Source organism: Bombina bombina, chromosome 3 (assembly GCF_027579735.1).
Source record: "Bombina bombina isolate aBomBom1 chromosome 3, aBomBom1.pri, whole genome shotgun sequence".
Taxonomy (NCBI): Eukaryota; Metazoa; Chordata; class Amphibia; order Anura; family Bombinatoridae; genus Bombina; species Bombina bombina.
This window is the reverse complement of record NC_069501.1, coordinates 1,114,365,835-1,114,389,007: the sequence shown is the minus strand read 5'-3', so window position 1 is coordinate 1,114,389,007 and position 23,173 is coordinate 1,114,365,835. Positions and strand designations below refer to the sequence as shown.

Below are 23,173 nucleotides of genomic sequence, written 5' to 3'. Positions count from 1 at the left end.
ACTGTTCAGAGAGGTGTACTGTTTTCCCTCCTTGTAAATCTCACATTTGATGATGGACCACAGGTTCTCAATGGGGTTCAGATCAGGTGAACAAGGAGGCCATGTCATTAGATTTTCTTCTTTTATACCCTTTCTTGCCAGCCACGCTGTGGAGTACTTGGACGCGTGTGATGGAGCATTGTCCCGCATGAAAATCATGTTTTTCTTGAAGGATGCAGACTTCTTCCTGTACCACTGCTTGAAGAAGGTGTCTTCCAGAAACTGGCAGTAGGACTGGGAGTTGAGCTTGACTCCATCCTCAACCCGAAAAGGCCCCACAAGCTCATCTTTGATGATACCAGCCCAAACCAGTACTCCACCTTGCTGGCGTCTGAGTCGGACTGGAGCTCTCTGCCCTTTACCAATCCAGCCACGGGCCCATCCATCTGGCCCATCAAGACTCACTCTCATTTCATCAGTCCATAAAACCTTAGAAAAATCAGTCTTGAGATATTTCTTGGCCCAGTCTTGACGTTTCAGCTTGTGTGTCTTGTTCAGTGGTGGTCGTCTTTCAGCCTTTCTTACCTTGGCCATGTCTCTGAGTATTGCACACCTTGTGCTTTTGGGCACTCCAGTGATGTTGCAGCTCTGAAATATGGCCAAACTGGTGGCAAGTGGCATCTTGGCAGCTGCACGCTTGACTTTTCTCAGTTCATGGGCAGTTATTTTGTGCCTTGGTTTTTCCACACGCTTCTTGTGACCCTGTTGACTATTTTGAATGAAACGCTTGATTGTTCGATGATCACGCTTCAGAAGCTTTGCAATTTTAAGAGTGCTGCATACCTCTGCAAGATATCTCACTGTTTTTGACTTTTCTGAGCCTGCCAAGTCCTTCTTTTGACCCATTTTGCCAAAGGAAAGGAAATTGCCTAATAATTATGCACACCTGATATAGGGTGTTGATGTCATTAGACCACACCCCTTCTCATTACAGAGATGCACATCACCTAATATGCTTAATTGGTAGTAGGCTTTCGAGCCTATGCAGCTTGGAGTAAGACAACATGCATAAAGAGGATGATGTGGTCAAAATACTCATTTGCCTAATAATTCTGCACTCCCTGTAAGTGTAGGTAGGTAGCGGCGACGTTGGGGGGGGCAGATTAAGGATTAATAAATATTATGTAGGTGTCGGCGATGTTAGGGGCAGCAGATTAGGGGTTCATAGGGATAATGTAGGTGGTGGCGGTGTGCGGTCGGCAGATTAGGGGTTAAAAATATTTATTTTAGTGGCGGTGATGTGGGGGGACCTCGGTTTAGGGGTACATAGGTAGTTTATGGGTGTTAGTGTACTTTAGAGCACAGTAGTTAAGAGCTTTATAAACCGGCGTTAGCCCAGTAAGCTCTTAACTACTGACTTTTTTCTGCGGCTGGAGTCTTGTCGGTAGAGGGTCTACTGCTCACTTCAGCCAAGACTCTAATTACCAACGTTAGGAAGATCCCATTGAAAAGATAGGATACGCAATTGGCGTAAGGGGATCTGCGGTATGGAAAAGTCGCGGCTTGAAAGTGAGCGTTAGACCCTTACCTACACGACTCTAAATACCAGCGGGTGGCCAAAAGCAGCGTTAGGACCCCTTAACGCTGCTTTTGACGGCTGCCGCAGAACTTTAAATCTAGGCGGTTGACTTTCTTTTAATAAAAGTTAAAAGCTTACCAAAGTTCCCAGCTTTCTATTTAACCAACTTACCTTTTTTCACATCTACTAACCAACTAGAAAGGGGTCCATTAATCATGACTATTCTGTTCAATGGTCTTCAGTGATTGGTGCTTATCCCTAACTTATTTAAAGGGACAGGAAACCACCAAATTTTCTTTCATGATTTGGATAGAACATACAATTTTTAACATCTTTCCACATTACTTCTGTTATCAAATTTGCTTAATTCTCTTGTTATCCTTTGCTGAAGGAACAGCATTGCACTACTGGCAGCTAGATGAATACATCTAGTTAGCCAATCACAACAGACAAATGTGTAGAGACACCAATCAGCAGCTAGCTCCCACTAGTGTAGGACATGTGCGTATACTTTTTTAAACAAGGAATACAAAGAGAATGAAGCACGTTTGAAAATAGAAGTGAATTTAAAAGTGCCTTAAGATTACATGCTCTCTCTGAATTATGGAAGTTTAATTTGACTTTTATATCCCTTTAAATATATAAAAACAAAGAAATAGTTATAAATCATTCAAATATTGTGAATCCCCTTGTGACAAGTATGAGGTGTGACAATTATAACGCCGTCCTGTCTAAAATGAAAGGCCTAAACTCTAATGCAAGTCAGTATAAATTAAGTTGATCCACAGTAAATAGTAGTGTTACATGACAAAATATAGCTGAGGCCAGCCACCAGGGAGTTTTAAATGTGATTTTCCCCTAAACAGCAAATAAACATCTACAACCTACCCTACCATACACAACTCAATCTCTACTATTCCAATACCCCAGCACATATTAACCCTAACACTGGCTTCCCTATTACACTGCACTTAACCCTAACTGTGAGCCCCCGCTACAACTACTGTTGTTTTAGAGTAAAATGAGCTGGACAGCTGGAATCAATGGCCCCACGAGCCCTTTCTGGGACACTGGAAGTAAACACAGTGTTCAAACAAAGGCCAGGGGTAAGAATGCAATGAGAATAAACTTATTAGCTGAACTCTCTCTAGTTCTTTAATCAGCTCCTACAAACCAAACCAAAAATGAAGTACTAAAAAATAACTATAAGTTTATAAATTTAAATTTCAAAAAGAAACATATCTTTGTAATAGTCAAGGCCTCACCGGGAAAAGCAGCACAAAATCATTCAACAAAAGCAGAATCCGCAACAAGCCAAAGTCAAATACCAAGTCAGTCATAAATAAGGTTAATACAAAAGCGAGCGTAGTCAGGAGAAACAGAAGTAAAACCAGTATGTCCAAGAAGTAAACTGCCAGAGTAAGAGGTAATAACTCAGTATACAAGCAACCTCATGCTTAAAACACAAAGCTTATAAAGACTTTTTTATAATTAGGGCCTAATTGATCTTCTAGGCCTTCTTAAAGGTACAGTATGCCTTTCTGTAGCAGGAACAGAAATCAACCCCTACAGTGTAAGCTACTACTGGTGGAGATGGTTCTACAGCATTATAGCAGGACTCAACAGATCTAGGTTGAGGTTTACCTTTCTGAACAATAAGAGTTTAAGAGTTCATGACCTAATACCAGTGATTTGATGTTTCCTAAAATGCTTTAATATTGAAACTTTTGAAATCTTATTAAATTTATATTATTTCCTTTATCTCATGAAACACACTTGTATTATTGTTATTAGTTGTACACCAATAATGATTGCACATCTTAACAATATATTTTTTTAATCTACATCAGTCTTTACAGTGAAATAAGAAAAACCTCTGCAAAACCTCAGTTGCGTGCAAAGACTGGCGTGGAAGCCCGAAGAGCCCTGTTAGGATCTATAACTTCTGAAGAACCTGAGGATCAATGTCTGAGTCCTCCAGAATGGTTAGAGAAAGAGATAATAAAGAGGCAAACAAAGAGACATTCACTGGGACTTTTGGAAAATCTAAAAGCAAGGGAAATACTTCATAATCAATTAGATCTAGTCAGGAGCCTCTGGGAGGAGAAGGTAAGTTAATGTTAAATATATGACGATATTATAATACTATAAGCTAGAGAACATTTCTTTATTATTATTTTCATTAATATTATAATTCATTTATTTGTATAAGCTTATGAGTACGGTGCACAATGACACCAATTATTTGTAAAAAAAACCCAGATACATGAAACAAACTAAACAAAATACATTAATTAAGGAGGGAGGACCTTGTACAAAATACTTTAGAACCTGAAGGATTTATATCTGTATAATAGTGCAGTCCTGTTATTTGTATAATTACCAAGTGTAAGACTTTCAAATCTGATTGTTATATGTAATTTTGTGTATTTTATTTTTTATTGAGGTTTGAAGATAAAACAAGATGTTTCCAAACACCCTAAGAATGTCACATAAAGATTTATATTAAAGATACATTGTAAAATATATTTTACTACAAGTAGGCTAACAGAACTCGGCTTATACTTATAGAAAAAATCTATAACTGTTCTGTGGAGATATATTTTACTGCTAGCATCATCTAATCCAGCATATACCATTGATCTTCTCATTCTGAACGATCAGGTAGAGCTCGTATTACAAGCTGATAGTAAAAAGTTTTCTCGCGCGCTAACCCGATGCGCACACTAAGCCGAACTTTGAATTTTGGAATCATATTTCCCCCATAGAAGTCAAAGGAGCAAAAAAAGTTGGAAAAAACCCTTAAACACCCTACTCACACGCAAACCCGATTACATATTCTCAAGTGCGCTAACCTGACATGAATATATTAATATTTCATATTCCAATGTTCTTCACATAGCAGAATATGTTCTATTTATTTATAAATACAGTACATATTTCTACATATATCTGATGGTAGTTAAATATACACTGTGCAGCCACTTTATTAGGTACAGCCCTGCTGTGCACACAAATGGTTCCTTCCACTGTGTTGCACATCACGTGGCCACAGTTTTGGTATAAATACAGCAGAACAACCTTCCTACTATCAGTTTAGCATACAAACCACAGTGAGAATGGGGAAGAGCAGTGATATAATGGACTTTGAACGTGGCAAGACATGGTGGACAAAGTGTATCTGAAACAGCAGTACTCCTCGATGTGTATCAAGAATGGTGCAATGAACAAAAAACATCCAGTCAGCGGCATTATCAATCTGTAAGTGTGCAGCATGTACCATAGTCTCTAAAATCAACATCACAAATATTATCTTTACAGCCTGTTTCTGAGCAATGTTAAACTAATAGTCATCAGCTTTTTACACAGGGGGTATTGGAAAATACAGGGTAATTTATGTTCCTCTTTAAAGGGTCAATAAAATTGAACTTTAATGATTTAGATAGGGCATGTAATTCCAAACAACTTTAAAATTTACTTTTATCATCAAATTTGCTTGGTTCGCTTGGTATTCTTTGTTAAAGGCTAAAACTAGGTAGGCTCATAGGCTGATTTCTAAGAACTTGTAGGCCACCTCGTATTTCACTTTCTGGCTGTGAAAGGCTAATTAATGCACTGCTAGTTTAACTGTGCTACATATACAACATTCACTGATGCAAGAGTCAGCACTAATTGGCCAAATTGCAAGTTTGTACAAAGCACTGAGATAAGTGGGCAATCTGCAGAGATATGGATACAAAGTAATCACAGTGGTAAAAGAGTTTATCAATACAACCATGTTGATTATGTAAAACTGGGGAATGGGTAACGAAGGGACTATCTATCTTTTTTAAACAATAAAAAATGTCAAGTACACTGTCCCTTTAATTTCAATAAAACATTTCCCTTGCTGATTTTATTAGTCACAAATCTTTAACACATAGATTCTGCAATTATCACTCCAAGGCAGGTATACACTTTCTTGCTCCCCTCCAGACACATTAAGGAAAACTTTCCCTAGTTTACACAGTAAGTATTTCCTAATGAAATTATTGAACAGTTTTGGAACATGCCATTCTGTTTCAGGACCTACAGTTACACTCAAAGGTTCTGATATGTGGTATGATATACCCTTATTCCCAACTAAAGTAATCATTAAAGCTTTTGGCTATATTTACAAGGGGCTATGTGCTTTGTCTAAGAAGAACTGACAGTTAGTCAGAGTCTGCATTCTTCTTAGGGTTAAACAGTCCCCTCTCCCTCTCCCTTTTCTTATAGCACCGCAGCTCCTGTGTTTTTACTGTCTGACTGCTCAAAGTCTTATCTGTGTCACATTTTCCTAGAGTTAAAACATTTTATTCCACTCGAAAAATTATGTAAAAGAAGTTAAACAACCATATACAAACATCTTCATTAAGATTATACCTGGTTTAATTGTATTCATCCACTGAATATTATTTGAACTAAATATTGTCTTTGCATATTTATTGCAGCTGGCCAGTTCTGCAATTCAATACAAGACAATATATATATATATATATAAAAGAAAATTTGTGGCAAATTATTTACCATCAATAATTCTGGGTAATTTCAGTGGAGAACACAATAACCCTTATACACACAAAAGTTAAAAATACAACATTTACCATCAACTACACATTGTGCACTATTGCTCTGAAAAAATCATACAACAGAGACACATTGAACACTGACAATCAACCACTAATTAAAACTTCAAAAATATTCACTCCTAAGGTGGAAAAACCCACCATACAAACTTCTAATATCTCCTTACATACCTCCAGCCCTCCAGCACCTCTTAATTTTTTTACACATTTTCATGAGCATTACATTCTGAACCATCTAACAAAGAAATACATTTCCTCTCAATTATTTCCATTTTCACAAAATTGTATAATATACAATTACTTTGCCCATGGGTACTCCATGATAACAAACACTAAAACATGATTTACCCTACTTAAAATGTCACTTAAGGAATATAAAGCACAGTTTTAATTTATAACTTAATCTTTTAATCATTAAAACACAAACTTTTCTAACACATACATTTACCAGTCCTATCAGTATTCCTATACCCCTCCTTCTTACATGCAGCTCTTGTGTCTGTGTTTTTGTGCTGCTGGAGTGGCCAACAATCTTTTCTCATGTGTCCCAGCTTTCCACATTTTAAACATTTTATTATTTTTACCCTTGCACTCTTTTTCTTATTTTTTTGCTCTTTTTCTTCCTTTACTGGGAGATTTAATTCAAATTTTTTTTAATTTCTTTTTGATAATTATCCTCTAGCGAAGCGTTTAACGACTCACACTGTCTTTTTACTGCCTCAGTATTCCATTTAAAATATGCTTTCCACTCTTCTGATGTAGGGTTGTTCTTTTTTTAAACCTCTGTTAAAACATTACTTAGGGTATTTATTTTATCTAGGTTCCAAGAGCCACCCTCTGGCTATATATTGGACCCTTTAATTTGAGTTATTCGGGACCATTTAGTATGATACTTATTACAAAAAGGGCCATCGTGTTGATTCATATATTCTGCTGGGGAACCCTTTGGCCATTTAAGAATAGTGGAACAGCCTTTAGAGGAACTATGTCCCATTTTAAATTGACTTTTTACTTTTTACAATTTATTTTATATATTTTTTAAATGTCACTTGGGGTTTTTACTTACACTTAACACAAATTCTAAAAAAAACTAAAATAACAAAACCAACAAAACAGAACAAAAGAGAATTTGTCAGGGTGCTAGGAATCAGACTGAGACAAGAAGTGCAAAAATAATCACACCTTTATTAATAGCAAAAAATAATAAAAAGTCCACAGGTCAAATAACAAGCCAGGAGTCAAAACCAGAGCAGGTAGTCAGATGAGCCGAGTCAGGAGCCAAAGCAAATAGTCAGACGAGCCAGCAAGGAAAACAGCAGAGTCAGGAACAAGCCAGGGATCAGGAACCAGGAAGGACGTCAGGCAGCCAGGTAATACACAGGAACTCTCACAAACAGGTCTGAGATAACGCAAAGGCAAAGCATACTGAACAGAGGCCCTTTAAATAATAAGTGATAACATCACAATTCTGAGACTGCATCCTGTCTCACATGGATGATGCACACCAGTCTGGCCATAAAAGGAAGTGCAGGAAATGAGCAGCATCCCCCCACAATGCACCAAAGTCAGGAAGAGAGGTGAGTAAAATGGCTGCCAGCAGCACATGGCAAACAAAACAGTGAAAAAACCCTGACAGAATTGTATTGTTTCAGGGGAACCTTCACCCCAACCGGCAAAACTACACAACATGTCTGCCCTTAAATGACCGCTGCAGTCTTATGTCTACCCAGGATAGCCCCTTCACTAAGACTAACAATATTTTCTTCACTGGGAATACTATCAGTGCTCATACAAGAAATAAAGCTGTCCAATCAGGGCTTATCCTCAACAAAAAATCAGATAACAGATAATTATGTGTCCTCTTGGTGTCTGCCAGGTCACAGTTTTCGGATATGGGTTTGTCACAGTCCCCCTTGCTTTCAAACACTGACTGTTTAACGTCCGGTGGGACTTGCAGTCAGGTTGGGGCGGCTAGATCTGTAACCCAGTCTCCTAATCCCAGTTGCCTTTAAATAGACACCCTCCTAGGTCACAAGTTTTAAATTTTACAAAAACAATTTACACGATACTACACATAACATTAATGAATCAATAAACGGTGCCTCTTAGAATAGCGTCACCCAGAATGCCAAACAGCTCTTACCCAGAGACACTCAATTACTGTTACACTAAAAACAGAAAATGCGCTTACCATTCAGAAGACCGGTCTTAATTGAGTGCCCCTGGAGCAGAAAGACTGTACCACTTGGACTGGTGTCTGAGATTGTGCTATCCTGTTCGTGATGCCATGTGTTATAATAACTCTTCAGACCACGACAGGTTAAAGAGGGTTTCTTTACTGAAAACACACACACCGCAGTGAGGAGAGAAAGAATACAAGGTTTTCTCTGGGGGGTCAGTCCCCATCCCAGGTATTTATACACAGGAGACAGGGCATACCTGAACTCCATATCTAGGCTAATACAGTTTATGATTGGCTAGCTAACAAAATGCAAGGGTTTTACCAAATATGGTTATAACATAAGTAAATAACAGTTCTATCCAGAATTGTAGTAGGTTTTACTGTGTCTGACCATATATCAAAAAGGGCAAAGGTCAGGGATGAACTAATGTCTTCTTTTCTGAGACATTCATTATGTTTACAAAGAGAGTTGTGTACAAAGTATATCATTCTACAAGCTTACTTAATTTATGGTTAACATACATTTATATACACAAATATATTTGGCCTATCAGGATACCAAGGAACTTAAGTGTTCACTGATACAAGGATAGAAAGAGATTAGATTTAGAAAAAATAAACAGACATACACTCAGAACTAGCTACCATTAAACATAGCCCCATTAAACAAGACTTGCCTCTCCTGACTAATAATACCCGCATAAAGATTAACCCATTCAGACCTCACAAGAACTGCAAAAAACAGAGACAGATATTGCTTATTATTTTCAACAAAGGTTTCTTGGTTTGACGAGTCAAAGTACCTAGTGCGTGACGTTGATGGAAGGCTCCGAATTTGGCTAAAACAGCATGAATCCATAGACCCGTCATGTCTGAAGAAAACTGTGCAAGGTGGTGGGGGCGTTGTTGTGGTGTGGAGAATGTTTTTCTGGCACAAGTTAGGTCCATTGATACCCCTAGATTAATGTATGAATGCCACAGCGTATGTAAACATTGTTTCTGAGCAAGTGCATCATGTTGACAGTTTATCCTTAGGGAGATGGTTACTTACAGCAGGATAATGTGCCAGTGCACAAAGCCCGCATCACTATGGGATGGTTCCTGGAACATGACAATGACTTTTCTTTGCTGCAGTGGCCTGCTTAGTCTCCGGATCTCAATCATGTTGAACATCTTTAGGATGAGCTGGAAAGGGCTATGCACTGCAGGCTTACACCTGTCTACATCTCCAGGGATTGCTTGACACACTCATGTCTCATGGTACACAATACCTCCACATCGTTTTTAGCATCTTGTTGAATCCATGCCTAGACAAATTCAGGCTGTTTTGAAGGCTAAAGGAGGCTCAACACAATACTAGGTAGCTGTACCTAATAAAGTGGTTGCACAGTGTATCTCTCTCTCACTCTCACAATACGAGTGAAGCGCAAAATATCTCTTACGCAAGAGCAATATTTGTGCTCTACTCAGTAATACCAGCTCAGGCAAATGTGCGCTGGTATTTCAAGTTAGATGCAATGCTAACGCGACCTTGCCTTTGCATTGCACGGAAGCTTTGCGCTCATAAGAGCACTCTTCCATTAGCTCGAATGTGATCCTCGTTCTCATGCTGCCAGACATGGCATGAGAACCTAGTGCAGCGAATGAGGTAAGTCATGCAGCATTGGGCAGCAAACTCAAATTTTTATGTATATGAATATATACATATATATTTATGTGTTTATATGTGTATATACACATATAAACACATAAATATATATATATATATATATATATATATATATAAAAGCATATATCTGATCTCTGGTTAATTTTCGGAGCGCTTATTGCGGTAGCATTAACCAGCCACTTGTAATGGCTGGTTATTTAGTGCCTACCCATAAACAGGTGAATTATCCCGTTTATTGGCGCGCAATTAGTTAGCACTCTACTTGTAATCTAGCCCTATATGTATATATCTCTAGGTTAAAGGGACAGTTCACCCAAAAATGTTCTCCCTTTTAAATTGTTCCCAATGCTTCATTTTACCTGATGGAGTGTTTTAAATTGTTTACCAGTAGCTCCTTTACCCAAATTTTGGCATTTGAAATAGCTGATTTAGCCTGTGGTATCCCAACCTATACTGAAAGTTTCTATACTAGAGTATATTCTATTGAATAGCCTAAGTAAACACAGCCAGCAGAAGAGATTACACTCTCAGTGGGGGGCATGATAGTTAAGTAATAAAATTATAATTTTCCATTGTTCTCTCTATGTATTGAGCTTTGGTTTTCTAGACAAATATAAGACAAGGAAGCAAGTCTGTGTACATAAAGTGATAACATAATGAGATCTGATATTACCTGAAGCTCAACCCATTGTAATAGGCTGTGGTTTAAAAGCACAAAACCAGCTACTTCATATACACAAATAAACCGAAAAATGCAATTTCTCATAAATGTTATACTATGCAGCTGGTATTATAACAAGTCATTGAAAATACATTCATATAAAAACAATTTTACAGTGTACTTTCCCTTTAAAGCCGTTTGACTGCTTTTTTTCTAACACCTGAGAACTCATATCTTTGAGCCCTTATACCTTTTTTTGTGCAATATTTTTATGTAATTTTTTATTAGATAGTGTTATTATGAGTGTAACTATACCTTGAAATGTATTTTTGATGTGTTTTGTGCAAATTTTTAGGTTCGAGAAACAGTTAACCAGAGCTCTAAAGTCATGGTAATTAATCTAGTGTAAATCGCTATTGTGCTCAAGCGATTATGTTTACTTTCTTTAATACGAGCAAGTGCAAACCCCCTTGATAAACCCCTTATCCCTTGCGTGCAAACATTTGTGCTCCACTCGTAATCTGACCCATTCTGTTTCAAGTGTTGCACTCAATATTAGAGTTTGGCCAGTATGTAGTGCAATATTTTCTAATGCTATTTCAAATTCCTTATACATTTTGCACTGGATAACCTGAAGCTATTATATTTTTTACAGATTGAGCAAAAAATAACACTGGCACAATTACAGAAGCTGAAGAAAGCCTTTGAGGTACTGTACATGTTTGTTGAGCATATTTTTACTGGTTTCAACCACATGCAGAATAAAATAACATTTATTGGAGAGGAAAATTATTAGCTTTGTCAGTACAATGATTAAATATTAGGGTTTGTATCTGTCTGAACTGGTTAGCAGGGGAACCATGCAGAGATTTAGTTATCCATTCTTTTACCCATTATATATTTTTTCTGAATCACAGTGGGTAATAGAAAAACAGCAAACTAAAACAGCTTACAGATCATTTGTGCATAAGGAAGGGAAAGCAAGGCAGGAAGGGGAGGCTATTCTTACGAGGAAAAATAAATAATAATGGGAAGTAATGAATAACAAGAATAGAGGATAACACCAAATGGAAAGGTAAAAGCAGTAGCTTTAGTGGATTTAAAAATATTTTGGTCCACCAAAATGATTTCCTATTTTTGTGAAAGTGTCTTGTATTTCTTAATGGGACTTAAGTATCAGAAGGATGCTGATCTGACCTTTGTTGTTTAATGTCTTTCAATCATTCATTTGATGGGTTCTTTACCTGGTTGAGTTGCTGATCATCCATTGCTTGGTGTCAGGATGCAGGGCTCTGAGGTTTATTGATGAGCAAGGAATGCGTAGATTTATTTTCTATTTCAATGACTGTAGACAAACCCAAAAAACTATTTTTACTTTATTTATTACAGTTGACAAGGTAATGATTAAATGCCCCTTGCCTTGGGATAGGGTTTATGCAGTGAAGGTTTATCTGGCAGTATCTTAGCTCAGACAGGTTCATTTTGTCTGCTGCATTATTCCAATTGTTTTTTGTTGTTGATCGCCATTGGCTGTTTTTGTTGTCTCATCACATTACAGGGTCATGAGTAAACTCACATAGTACCTGGATGTTTGGATAAGCTACGATTGGTTTTCAATAATACCTTTACCATTATTTAGCTGCCTAGGTAATTATCTGTTATAGATGGTGGATCTGGTTTTGGCACCTTGTTTTTGGGAGGCAGAGGTCAGCCATGACTTGTATTGATAACTAAATGGTTTCAGTTTAGTGTTGGGGTTTGTTTGGTGTGATTGACTTGATCGTCATAATGTACTGAGGTATTGCTAAGGTTTTGTGTTCGGAGTGGAGTCTGATTACTGTGGTGATTGAGAGTATTTTTGCAAATTTGGCATTTCATTTTTATTTTAATATTTTAAACATTTTTTAGTTTATAAATAAAATATGTACAATAAACATGGTACGTATTGCTTTTTTTTCTCCATGTTTTAACTTTAATATTGTATTTTTTATTATTTTTAGGAATATGAAACAAATGACAAGTCAATGGACATGGAAGAATTCAAATGGGCACTGAAGAACAGCATGGGATTCAGTGGAACAGTGAGTTGCAATCTGCATGGAATAATTCAAATATTTTACATTTTATATAGTTTTGCTTAGCTTTCCAGAATAATAACACACCCTGTTAAATTCTATATTGTTTTATACACAGTGATTATCTAAACTGCTGTTTTACCAAAATGCTTACAACTAGAAAACAATATTATTAGCCATTATATTTTATAATTATAAATTATATATTTATATATAATTATATATTTAAGATCCAGATGTAATATTTTTAAACAGTCTTTCCTTGTTTTCTATGAAAGCCTCTTTAACAAGTGAAATAGTTGTCACATCAATGTAGTTACTCAGGAACTTTACCAAATCGCTATCAAGAAATATTTTTTTTTTAAAAAGAGCTGTTTGTCATTCACATCATTAGCTCTTTTAATGCAGTATTTGTTCAGGTACTCAGTTCAAATGCGTTGAGCCATTATTATAAGCTTTACAACTTTATTAAAGATCACTCAGATTTAGCCTGTGTATTCTGCAATATTCATCTTTCAATAAAACATTGGAATCTTCACTCCTACATGAATACATTCCTTTTGCAAAATGTTGGTGTTTAAACATATTACATTATGATTATCCATTTTGAGGTTACAAAAAAGGGTTATTGCTGTATTGATCCTGCACAGAATATTCCTTTTAGCAGATTGTGATATCTTTTAATGGACCAACACAATCAAGGTTTTGTATTCCATAAGCTTTCAAGACCTCACAGGTCTCTTCTTAAGATATAGATAAAAGCTGTCTGAAAAGGTGAGGTACAACTTCACCGCTGGTTCAAAGTCTGTACTGGTTTTCCAGCATCCTTCCTAGGATGTCAACACCGCCATTGTTTTGCTGGTTTTGTTTGTTGTTGCCACCTGGACAAGGATGGATCTAAATTATTTCTCTTGCTATGCCAGGGACACTATAGTTAAAATAAAAATTTTATGATTCAGATAGAGCATGCAGTTAAAAAAAAAAAAAAAAAAGTTTCCAATTTACATCCATTATCAAAATGTGCACATTATTTTTATTTTTGAGGCACCAGTTCCTTTTGAGCATATGCAAGAGTTTACAGTATATATTTATATGTGTTTGTGATTGGCTGATGGCTGTCACATGATACAGGGGTCACTAAAATTGATTTAACTTTATAATTTGTAAGAATAAAAAAAAACTACTTCCCATTTGAAATTCTGAGTAAGTGCTATTGCATTGCCTTTCTGTTCTGCATTTGTTGATTATGCAATTTTACTAGCTTTATAAACCCTTTCAGGCAGTGGTGTAGCATGGGTTGTTAGCGCCCAGGGCAAGGCAAGTATTGTGCCCCCTAAACCATTAGCACTGACTGAGTCTCTTTTTATAGGTCAAAAAGAGGACTTACAAGGAGGGCTTTGTTAGCTAATTGGAAGATTTAGAAGGTTATTTATTTGGGGCAAAATGAGGAGTTAAAGGGGCAATTGGAGGTGTTATATGTAGGATTATATAAGGCATGTTATGTGGACCTACATAAGTATGTGTGAGTGTGTGCTGTGTAGAGCATACACATACAGTGTCCCAGACTGTGTATCACACACACACACATAAAGTGTCACAGACTGTGTAGCCAGGAATAGGCAAGGTGTCCGTACATGGACACTGGTCTCCGTGATTAGCCTTTGCAGTGTCCGCCACAACCTTAGTATATCTTTTCTTTCTAATTAAATAATAGGAATAAAAAAAATATGTAGTGTGAATAAAGTTAGTGACTTGTCAAGAGACTGCTAGCGATATTGGGTGATAAGTTATGGAATAAATAAAGCTTGAGTGAAATACTGGATGTGTATCTGCATCTGTATAATAACACCCAGCGCTATATAATGACACAGTAGTGATACTGGCACATGCGTATAGCCAGACAAGGGCTGGTTATAGAATCAGTGGTATCTGCATAAGTATAATAACACCCAGCACTATATAATGACACAGTAGTGACACTGGCACATGCGTATAGCCAGAGGAGGGCTGGTTATAGGGTCAGTGGTATCTGCATAAGTATAATAATACCCAGCACTATATAATGACACAGTAGTGACACTGGCACATGGGTATAGCCAGAGGAGGGCTGGTTATAGGATCAGTGGTATCTGCATCAGTATAATAACACCCAGTACTATATAATGACACAGTAGTGACACTGGTGCATGGGTATAGACAGAGGAGGGCTGGTTATAAGATCAGTGATATCTGCATCAGTATAATAACACCAAGCACTATACAAAGACACAGTAGTGACACTGGCTCATGGGTATAGCCAGAGGAGGGCTGGTTATAGGATCAGTGGTATCTGCATCAGTATAATAACACCAAACACTATAAAATAATGTTTTTCATTTCAAATGCACCTTGGTGTCCTTCACTAAGGTCTGTACTTTGGAAAATGTCTGCCACAGCCTTTGTCTGTGCCTATCCCTGTGTGTAGCACACACACATACAGTGTCAGACTGTATCACACACACACATACAGTGCCACAGACTGTGTATCTCACACACACACACACACATACACATAAATTGTCACAGACTGTGTATCACACACACATACACATACAGTGTCACAGACTGGGTATCACACACACACATACAGTGTCACAGACTGTGTAGCACACACACACACACACACACACACATACAGTGTCACAGACTGTGTAGCACACATACATACAGTGTCACAGACTGTGTATCAAACACATACATACAGTGTCACAGAGTGTGTAGCTCACACACATACAGTGTCTCACACACACATGCAGTGTCACAGACTGTGTAGCACACACACACACACACACACACACACATACAGTGTCCCACACACATGCAGTGTCACAGACTGTGTAGCACACACACACACACTCAGTGTCACACACACATACAGCGTCACACACACACACACACACACACGCAAACAGATTCACAGACTGTGCAGCACACACAAATGCAGTGTCACACAAATGCAGTGTCACACAAATGCAGTGTCCACTTGAGCTACATCATTATTTTACCCACCCAATTTAAGGCATATTTTGTTTACTCATTCATAAAATACAGCACAGCATTGGGATGTTTTCTAAAATCCTGGTTCTGTTTCCAAAAGTCCTTCATTTTTCTACATAATATAAAATCATTACCTTCCTCCTAAGAATTAACATGGCTGACTCCTTCGTGTGTAAATACACATATTATCAAATGCTAACATATCATATTTGGAATTACGTTGTTTATTCTTTTCTCTTAATCTAATTAATTGTTGTTTTTTTTCAGAGCGATGAACAAATAGAAAAGCTCTTCATGAAAATAGATGTATCGGCAACAGGAGAAATTAAATGGGTAAATTCCAAGTTTTGAGTTTTTTAAAGTTCCATAAGTTATTAATTAGACACTTATTACACTAATATTACTACACAAATTATTTAAAAAATACAAGTTCAGACGATTAGCACAATGTACATTCTAGCTCCTTCACAGATTACAGAAAGCTGATACTCCCATTGACTCTAAAAAGAAAAATATATCTCTAATTTACCACACAAAAAAAATATTAAACTTGCATAAATCAGAAAGACACTTTTAAACTCACTTCTATTTTCAAATGTACTTTGTTATCTTGGTATTCATTGTTGAAAAAAGAATATGTACATATTCTACACTAGTGGGAGTGAGCTGGTAATTGGTGCCTGCACACATTTGTCTCTTGTGATTGGCTGACTAGATCAGCTATTTCACAGTAGTGTATAGTTGCTACTTGAACAAAGGATATCAAGAGAATGAAGAACATTTAATAATAGAAATAAATTGCTAATTTGTTTAAAATTGTATTTTCTAGCTGAATCTGGAAAGAAAAAAATGGGTTTCATGTTCCTTTAAATTGTAATATAAATTGTTTATTTTTTTGTAGTTAAAAACTTTGTAATATTCCTTCGTTATTTATTTAGCCCCATTTTCTGTTCATTTAAAGGGACAATAAACCCCTTATAATTACACAAAAATGTATGCCGTCTTTGAATATATCAACAGAGTCTAACCTATATTAGAACAGATTAACACCTTGTTTGCTGCAATAGTTTTTTAAACTCCCCCCACCACTTTCCTTATTTAGAGGATCCAATCTGGACTTGAGTAAGGAGAGGACAAAGGTTGTCACTGTCATTGTGTTAACGAGATAAATGCAAATTAGGAAGAGATCTGTGGCAAAGTTAGTCTTGCTCAGCCTATCGTGCTAATTTCGTTTTCAGGACTGGCAAATCAACAAATTTAAAACTGAAAGGGATCAGAAATTCAAAATTCAGGTAGAGCATACAATTATGAATAACTTTACATTTTACTTCTGTTATCTAATTTCCTTCCGTTGTATCCTTTGTAAAAAAAAAAAAAAAGCATACCTAGGTAGGCTCAGGAGCAGAAATGCACTATTGGGATCTAGCTGCTGATTGATGGCTGCACATATATGCCCCTTGACATTGGCTCCACCTGATGTGTTCAGCTAGCTCCCAGTAAAGCATTGTTATTCTTGGAACAAAAGATACCAAGAGAATGAAGCAGGTTTGTTAATATAAGTAAATTGGAAAGTTGTTTAAAATGTCATGCTCTATCTGAATTATAAAAGAAAAATATAGGGGTTGATGTGCCTTTTAATTACAGGAAAAGGGGGCAAAATAAATTACTAAAGTATATTGCAAAGGTGTTTCACTATGCATAATTAGGCATCTTTGCATTACAATCTCAAAGGCTTTACTTCTCCTTTAACTCTGAAAATTGTGAGTTTTCTAATTCTGAGTACTGTGTCCTGCAGACATCAAATTACTACATATCTGTCCCTAATTAGCAAGAGCAGTTGGGATCAGATGACATGCTGCAAAACAAAGTAGGTTTTAATAATATAATGACAGTGGCAAGCCTTGTCTACTCTGATAAAAAGTCTTGATTGGCTCCTCCAAACAGGGCAAGCGTGGAGGGAGGTTATCCTTTAAATAACACGTGCAGCAAGTAAGTTGTTAATGTATTCAGAAAGGTTTCACAGTGTGTCAGTATGACAATTTATAGCAATAAGGTTTTATGTCCGCTTTCTCTGATCTTCTCTGAGATGCCATCAGTGGCGTCACTAGGGTTGGTGTCACCCGGTGCGGTAAGTTATGGTGTCACCCCCCTCCCCCCAGAAAGCAGACACGCAAACACAAAAACACAGGCACACACACATACAAACACTCAGGCACACTCAGACACACTTAAAAACACACTCAGATGCACACACAAACACTTGGAAACACACTCAGACACACACTCAGACACACACACAAAAACACTCAGTCACACACACAAAAACACTCAGACACACGCACAAAAACACTCAGGCACACACACAAACACTCAGGCACACACAGAGAAACACTCAGACACACACACAAAAGCACTCAGACAAACACACACACACACACACACACACACAAAAACTCAGACACACACACATACAAAATATGTAAACTGCACTGCATTAATTATAAAGCTCATGCCTAGAAATGCTCCCTGGCTCAGCAGAGCATCAAATGAAAGATAAACAGAGCACTCTAAAAATAAATCACTAAAGAAAAGGTTTAGCCGCGCAAACTATGAAAATTCTGTTCTCTGACTCTGTTTCAAGTCTGTCAGTGCACAGCCCCGGGCCGCGTGCCTACCGCTTCTTATGGCCAAGCACCTCTGCTCTCTGCCCACCCCCAGACCCCTGCCTGCCCTCCCCTCCTACCTCTTCAGTGTGAACTTAGTGTACCATAACCGTACCGGTCTGGTGGGCATCATATGTGGCTCCTTCACTTTAGAGACAGTGTCAGACAGTAATGCGGTCAGGTGCCAGGCATTCCCCTCATGATTTCCCAGTTCCCGTTTAGAGAGACAGCACAGCAGTGAGTGACTCCACTGCTCCACACACCACTGAGCAGTGAGCACAGATAGGCAGGCAGGTTTAGGCTAGCAGCGCAACTTCGCAAGCCCCACGGCACGCCCACAACATTCATAGTGAAACTGGGCTGGGGAGGAGCAAAGTACAAACAAGCAAAAGCAGCCAGGAAAACTATTTGTGGAAATTGCAGCACTGGCTCAAGGGGCAAATAAATGAAGTGTCTACAACTTCCCCAGTCCCACTAATGTTCACAAATGCTGGCCCCTCTAATAAAAAATATATGCATCTCTACATTGTATTTCTTTGAATTTCAATAAAACATTTTTTTTGGTGGTGTCACTCCCTGGAGGGTGTCACTCGGATGTGGCCCGCACTGCCTAGTGACGCCACTGGATGCCATGCCCCTTTGTGCTTCATATAGTAAACTGTCCTATAGAACCTCTTGTGTTGACATCAAAAAGTAGCTCATGGCTTTTTATACCAATTTGTATTGCTATCTTTTTTTATGTAACTATACAACTCATTCAATAGCATTAAGGAATATTTAGGTGTTTTATACATATATGCTGATGATTATAATAATAATAATTATAATAATCTGGAACTCACAGCAAGCAAGTTGGTTAGTTATGAATTTCTAATTGGTTGAGGCGCAATGCCTGTGTTTCTTTTTTAAAAAATGCCAATCATTCAGATTAAACCAGACAGAACAATAAGTGATACGACCTATACATTATAACCTGATTGTAATTAGTAATTCCTTTTGAATTGATAGGATAACTTCTGCACATACTTGCAACGAGACTATGCTGCACAAGCAGAATCAAATACCAAACGCAAAGAAATCTGTTTCACACTACCAGCTGCAATCCAGGACCTGCCTCATGGAGAACCGATCCTTCGAATCTCTTCTATGCCAGATAACAGCCTAGTATCGGTCCAAGAAGATGGCCACGTCTATTTCTGGTCTCCACAACTTAAACTAAAACGTGACAAGGCTATTTTTGTAGGTAACAATTTAAAGATCTTATAGAGAAAAACATAAAAGGTCTCATTTCTAACATTTAACAATCATAATGATACCAGTCTCTTTCTCTTATCTCACCTTTTCCCCTTTTATATTTGGGAAAATCACTTAAAGGGACATAATACTCATATGCTAAATCACTTGAAACTGATGCAGTATAACTGTAAAAAGCTGACAGGAAAATATCACCTGAGCATCTCTATGTAAAAAAGGAAGATATTTTACCTCACAATCTCCTCAGCTCAGCAGAGTAAGTTCTGTGTAAAAAGTTATACTCAACTGCTCCCAGCTGCAGGTAAAAAAAAATAAAAAAAATGAGGAAATGAACAGCAGCCAATCAGCATCAGCAGTGCTGAGGTCATGAACTTTTACTGTGATCTCATGAGATTTGACTTGACTCTCATGAGATTTCATTGTAAACTTCCTTTACCTGATTGGTGAAATAAGATGAGAGTGCACGATGCTCATCCCTTCAGATGTCCCAGGACAGACACACTAAAATGCTGCTTAGAAATCGTTTACAATGGGAGGTGGCTACTGATGAACTTTTGAGGTAAAATATCTTTCTTTTTTACATAGAGATGTTCAGGAGATATTTTCTAGTCAGCTTTTTACAGCTATGCTGCATCACTTTCAAGTGTTTAAACATTTGGGTATTATGGCCCTTTAAGATTGCATGAGATATGCTGAAGTTCATTGTGTTGGTCCTTCAGTATTGCAAATATTTACCATGCAGTTGTTTATTTCACAATAGGTCTAACAATATATGAGGTAGTGATTGTGTAAAGTTATATAAAGGGATATAAAACAGTATATTTAATTGTTGTAAAAAAAAACCACTTATAGAAATAACTGTAATATATATTATTTTTAAATAATTTTACCTTTTATTTATTTATTTTGTGCCGGGTCCATTATTTCCTGGCACAACCAGGGATGGGCAAATGTGGTGAAAGTACAATTTGTTTGGTAGAACGAAGAATCCTGTGGACGTTCGTTTTGTACAATCGAATATTGAAAAGAATGAAACTCCGTTATAATTTTGGTAATCAAATGTAATTTACAATTTTTCGAATGTTCATAATTAGTTCAAATATCCACATTCGAAATTTTGAACCTAACATTTGATTTAGCAAATATTATTCAGAAGTTCAATAGTTTGTTTGGTAGCAAATTTAGTAAACTTATACATATATATCTTTCTGTTTCAAATATTGCATAATTTGAAAATTACATTGAGAGAGAGCATTATAAATATGATTACAAATATTTCAATTCTAATTTTTCTAAGTCAAATATTGCTTAATTCGATTTCAATTATACAATATTCAAATTAGAAAAATTTGACTTCAATTTTTAAATATAGCATTAGAAATACTATTACTTTAAACAAATGTTGGAATATTGTACAAACATAAAAAATTTGAAAGGAACAATTTGTTTCATTTTTCGAATGTTGCAAAACATTTGCCAATCCCTAGTCACAACCCAACATGGGGGCAGTAGTCTCTACAGAAAGCCAAATGAGTAGCTTTTCCTTTGATATGGTTGCTATGAGACACCTGCTCTAGCTGCAATAATGTTTTTTGCCCATGCTCAGTAGACAATGTGACAGTAGAGTTTAAGTTATGCAATATCAGCTCTCTTATCTCACTAAAGGTAGTGGCTACAGTGAGTATTTCTAAGTGCTCATTTTGCAAGAAAACAAGGTGTTTGCTGTTTTAACCCAATCTATTTCTTAGAAGTAACCTCTTCTTGTTTTTAAAGCTAATCAGATTATTCTGTTTTTATTTCTCTTCAACTGTTTTCAACTTTTGCAGAGTGACTCTCAACACATTTTTTCCAAGAAAAATTAGTTTAATGGCTATGTTTTATTGAATATAGGCTATTGTGATTGTTCATGTTGACAGAACTTAATGAAATCTTCACAAAAATACTGGACACTTAAATGTCCAGTCACGGAAAGTGTGTTAAAGGGACATGAAACCCAGAAATTTTCTTTCATGATTTAGGTAGAACATACAATTTTTTTTTTTAACTTTTATTTATATCCAACCATGCAGACATATATAAGACATGTTATCATACCACACAGGGTAGAAGAAAAAGAAAGACATTAATACATTTGTCATGGTACAGATAAATATATCTTAACTATGGCCCGCTAACTATTTTAATTGTCTACATTGTTGGGGTTTTCTCTTTTCTTAAATTATAAAACTTTTCAACTTAATTGCACTAACTAAACGAAAGTAATCGCTTACACTTGGGCATAGGCTGCTAGTTATTATTCAAGTAAATAACCTTTGTAGAAATCTGTAGAATCATAGTGAACCCATCCTTCCGGGCAATTTGATTATATAAAAGTTACATAAAATAGCTTAATATCGCTGAGATAGGGTAAAAGACCTTAGGTCTCATTAGAGATTCACTAGTTATGTTGTGTTAGCCACATGTTACATAATAGTGAAAATACATACAGCAACATCATGTTGGACTCTTCATGTGTGATACCGACTAAATACCAATAGTAGAGAGATATGTGCATACTTTTCCTGAATATGTATTAGAATTATACCCTCAGGTATAGATAATCAACAATGTTTGTATGGGTATCTCATACCTGGCATCTATTAGGGGTTAAGTGAGAGTTATTTTCAATTCAGTGGTTCAGACTTAAGGGTGAACTATTTCATGGCTGGAGATAGTCTGCGTAAAGAAAGAAAGACAGAGAACCCATTAAAGGTTTACTGTAAGTCACAAATTTGCTAATCATTTGGTAGCTCTTTGAGGGAAGTGGTGTTCTATATAAGCCACATGCAGTGTGCAGCCTAAAAATATTGCTTATATGAAGTACTAGGTTATTCTCTTATGTGTTTAACTGGTTCCCACTTTTGTAAAAATGCTCAATATATTCATAATCATTTTTGCAACCTCTTGTCTCTATAACAAACTACATTATTCAATTACTCCTTCTCCCTCTCCACCTGCACTGTTCATTAACCCGTCTCTCTTAAACTCACCTTACTTTTGTATCATGAACTTTACTATTTCCTAAGCTCTCTCTCTTCCCCCTGAAGCTCGTCTCAAAAACAGTTTCTCTACTGCAAATCCGTATTTCATCTCATGTCACTCTCCCTCTTGCTTTTACTTACTGCTGGGGACATCTCCCCTAATCCTGGTCCCCAACCACTGCCTAGCCGTGCACATCCATGTGTACCATCCCAAAGACTCTGAAAACAAACTCTGCAAACCTTACTCACATTCCTCTTGCATCAGAAGCCACTACCCCTTACACTTGCGCACTCTGGAACTCTCGCTCTGTTTGCAACAAGCTCACTTCTATACATGACCTCTTCTTCATCTCCCGCTCCCTCAACCTTCTGGCCCTAACAGAAACCTGCTCTCTCCCCTAGACACAGCATCCACTGCTGCTTTATCACATGGGGGTCTCCACTTCAG

General features: G+C 37.0%; 1 protein-coding gene across 1 annotated transcript in view; it reads left to right on the top strand.

Moving 5' to 3' along the window:
* Window positions 1-2,601: 2,601 nt before the first annotated feature.
* The window catches only part of LOC128652635 (WD repeat-containing protein 64-like), a 385,941-nt gene continuing 365,369 nt past the window's right edge, over window positions 2,602-23,173 (top strand). Inside the window, exons 1-7 of the mRNA XM_053705567.1 lie at window positions 2,602-2,664; window positions 3,054-3,190; window positions 3,409-3,667; window positions 11,333-11,386; window positions 12,678-12,758; window positions 16,056-16,121; window positions 19,460-19,690. Coding sequence (XP_053561542.1) covers window positions 2,602-2,664; window positions 3,054-3,190; window positions 3,409-3,667; window positions 11,333-11,386; window positions 12,678-12,758; window positions 16,056-16,121; window positions 19,460-19,690 — 891 coding nt within the window. The remainder of the gene's footprint in view (window positions 2,665-3,053; window positions 3,191-3,408; window positions 3,668-11,332; window positions 11,387-12,677; window positions 12,759-16,055; window positions 16,122-19,459; window positions 19,691-23,173) is intronic.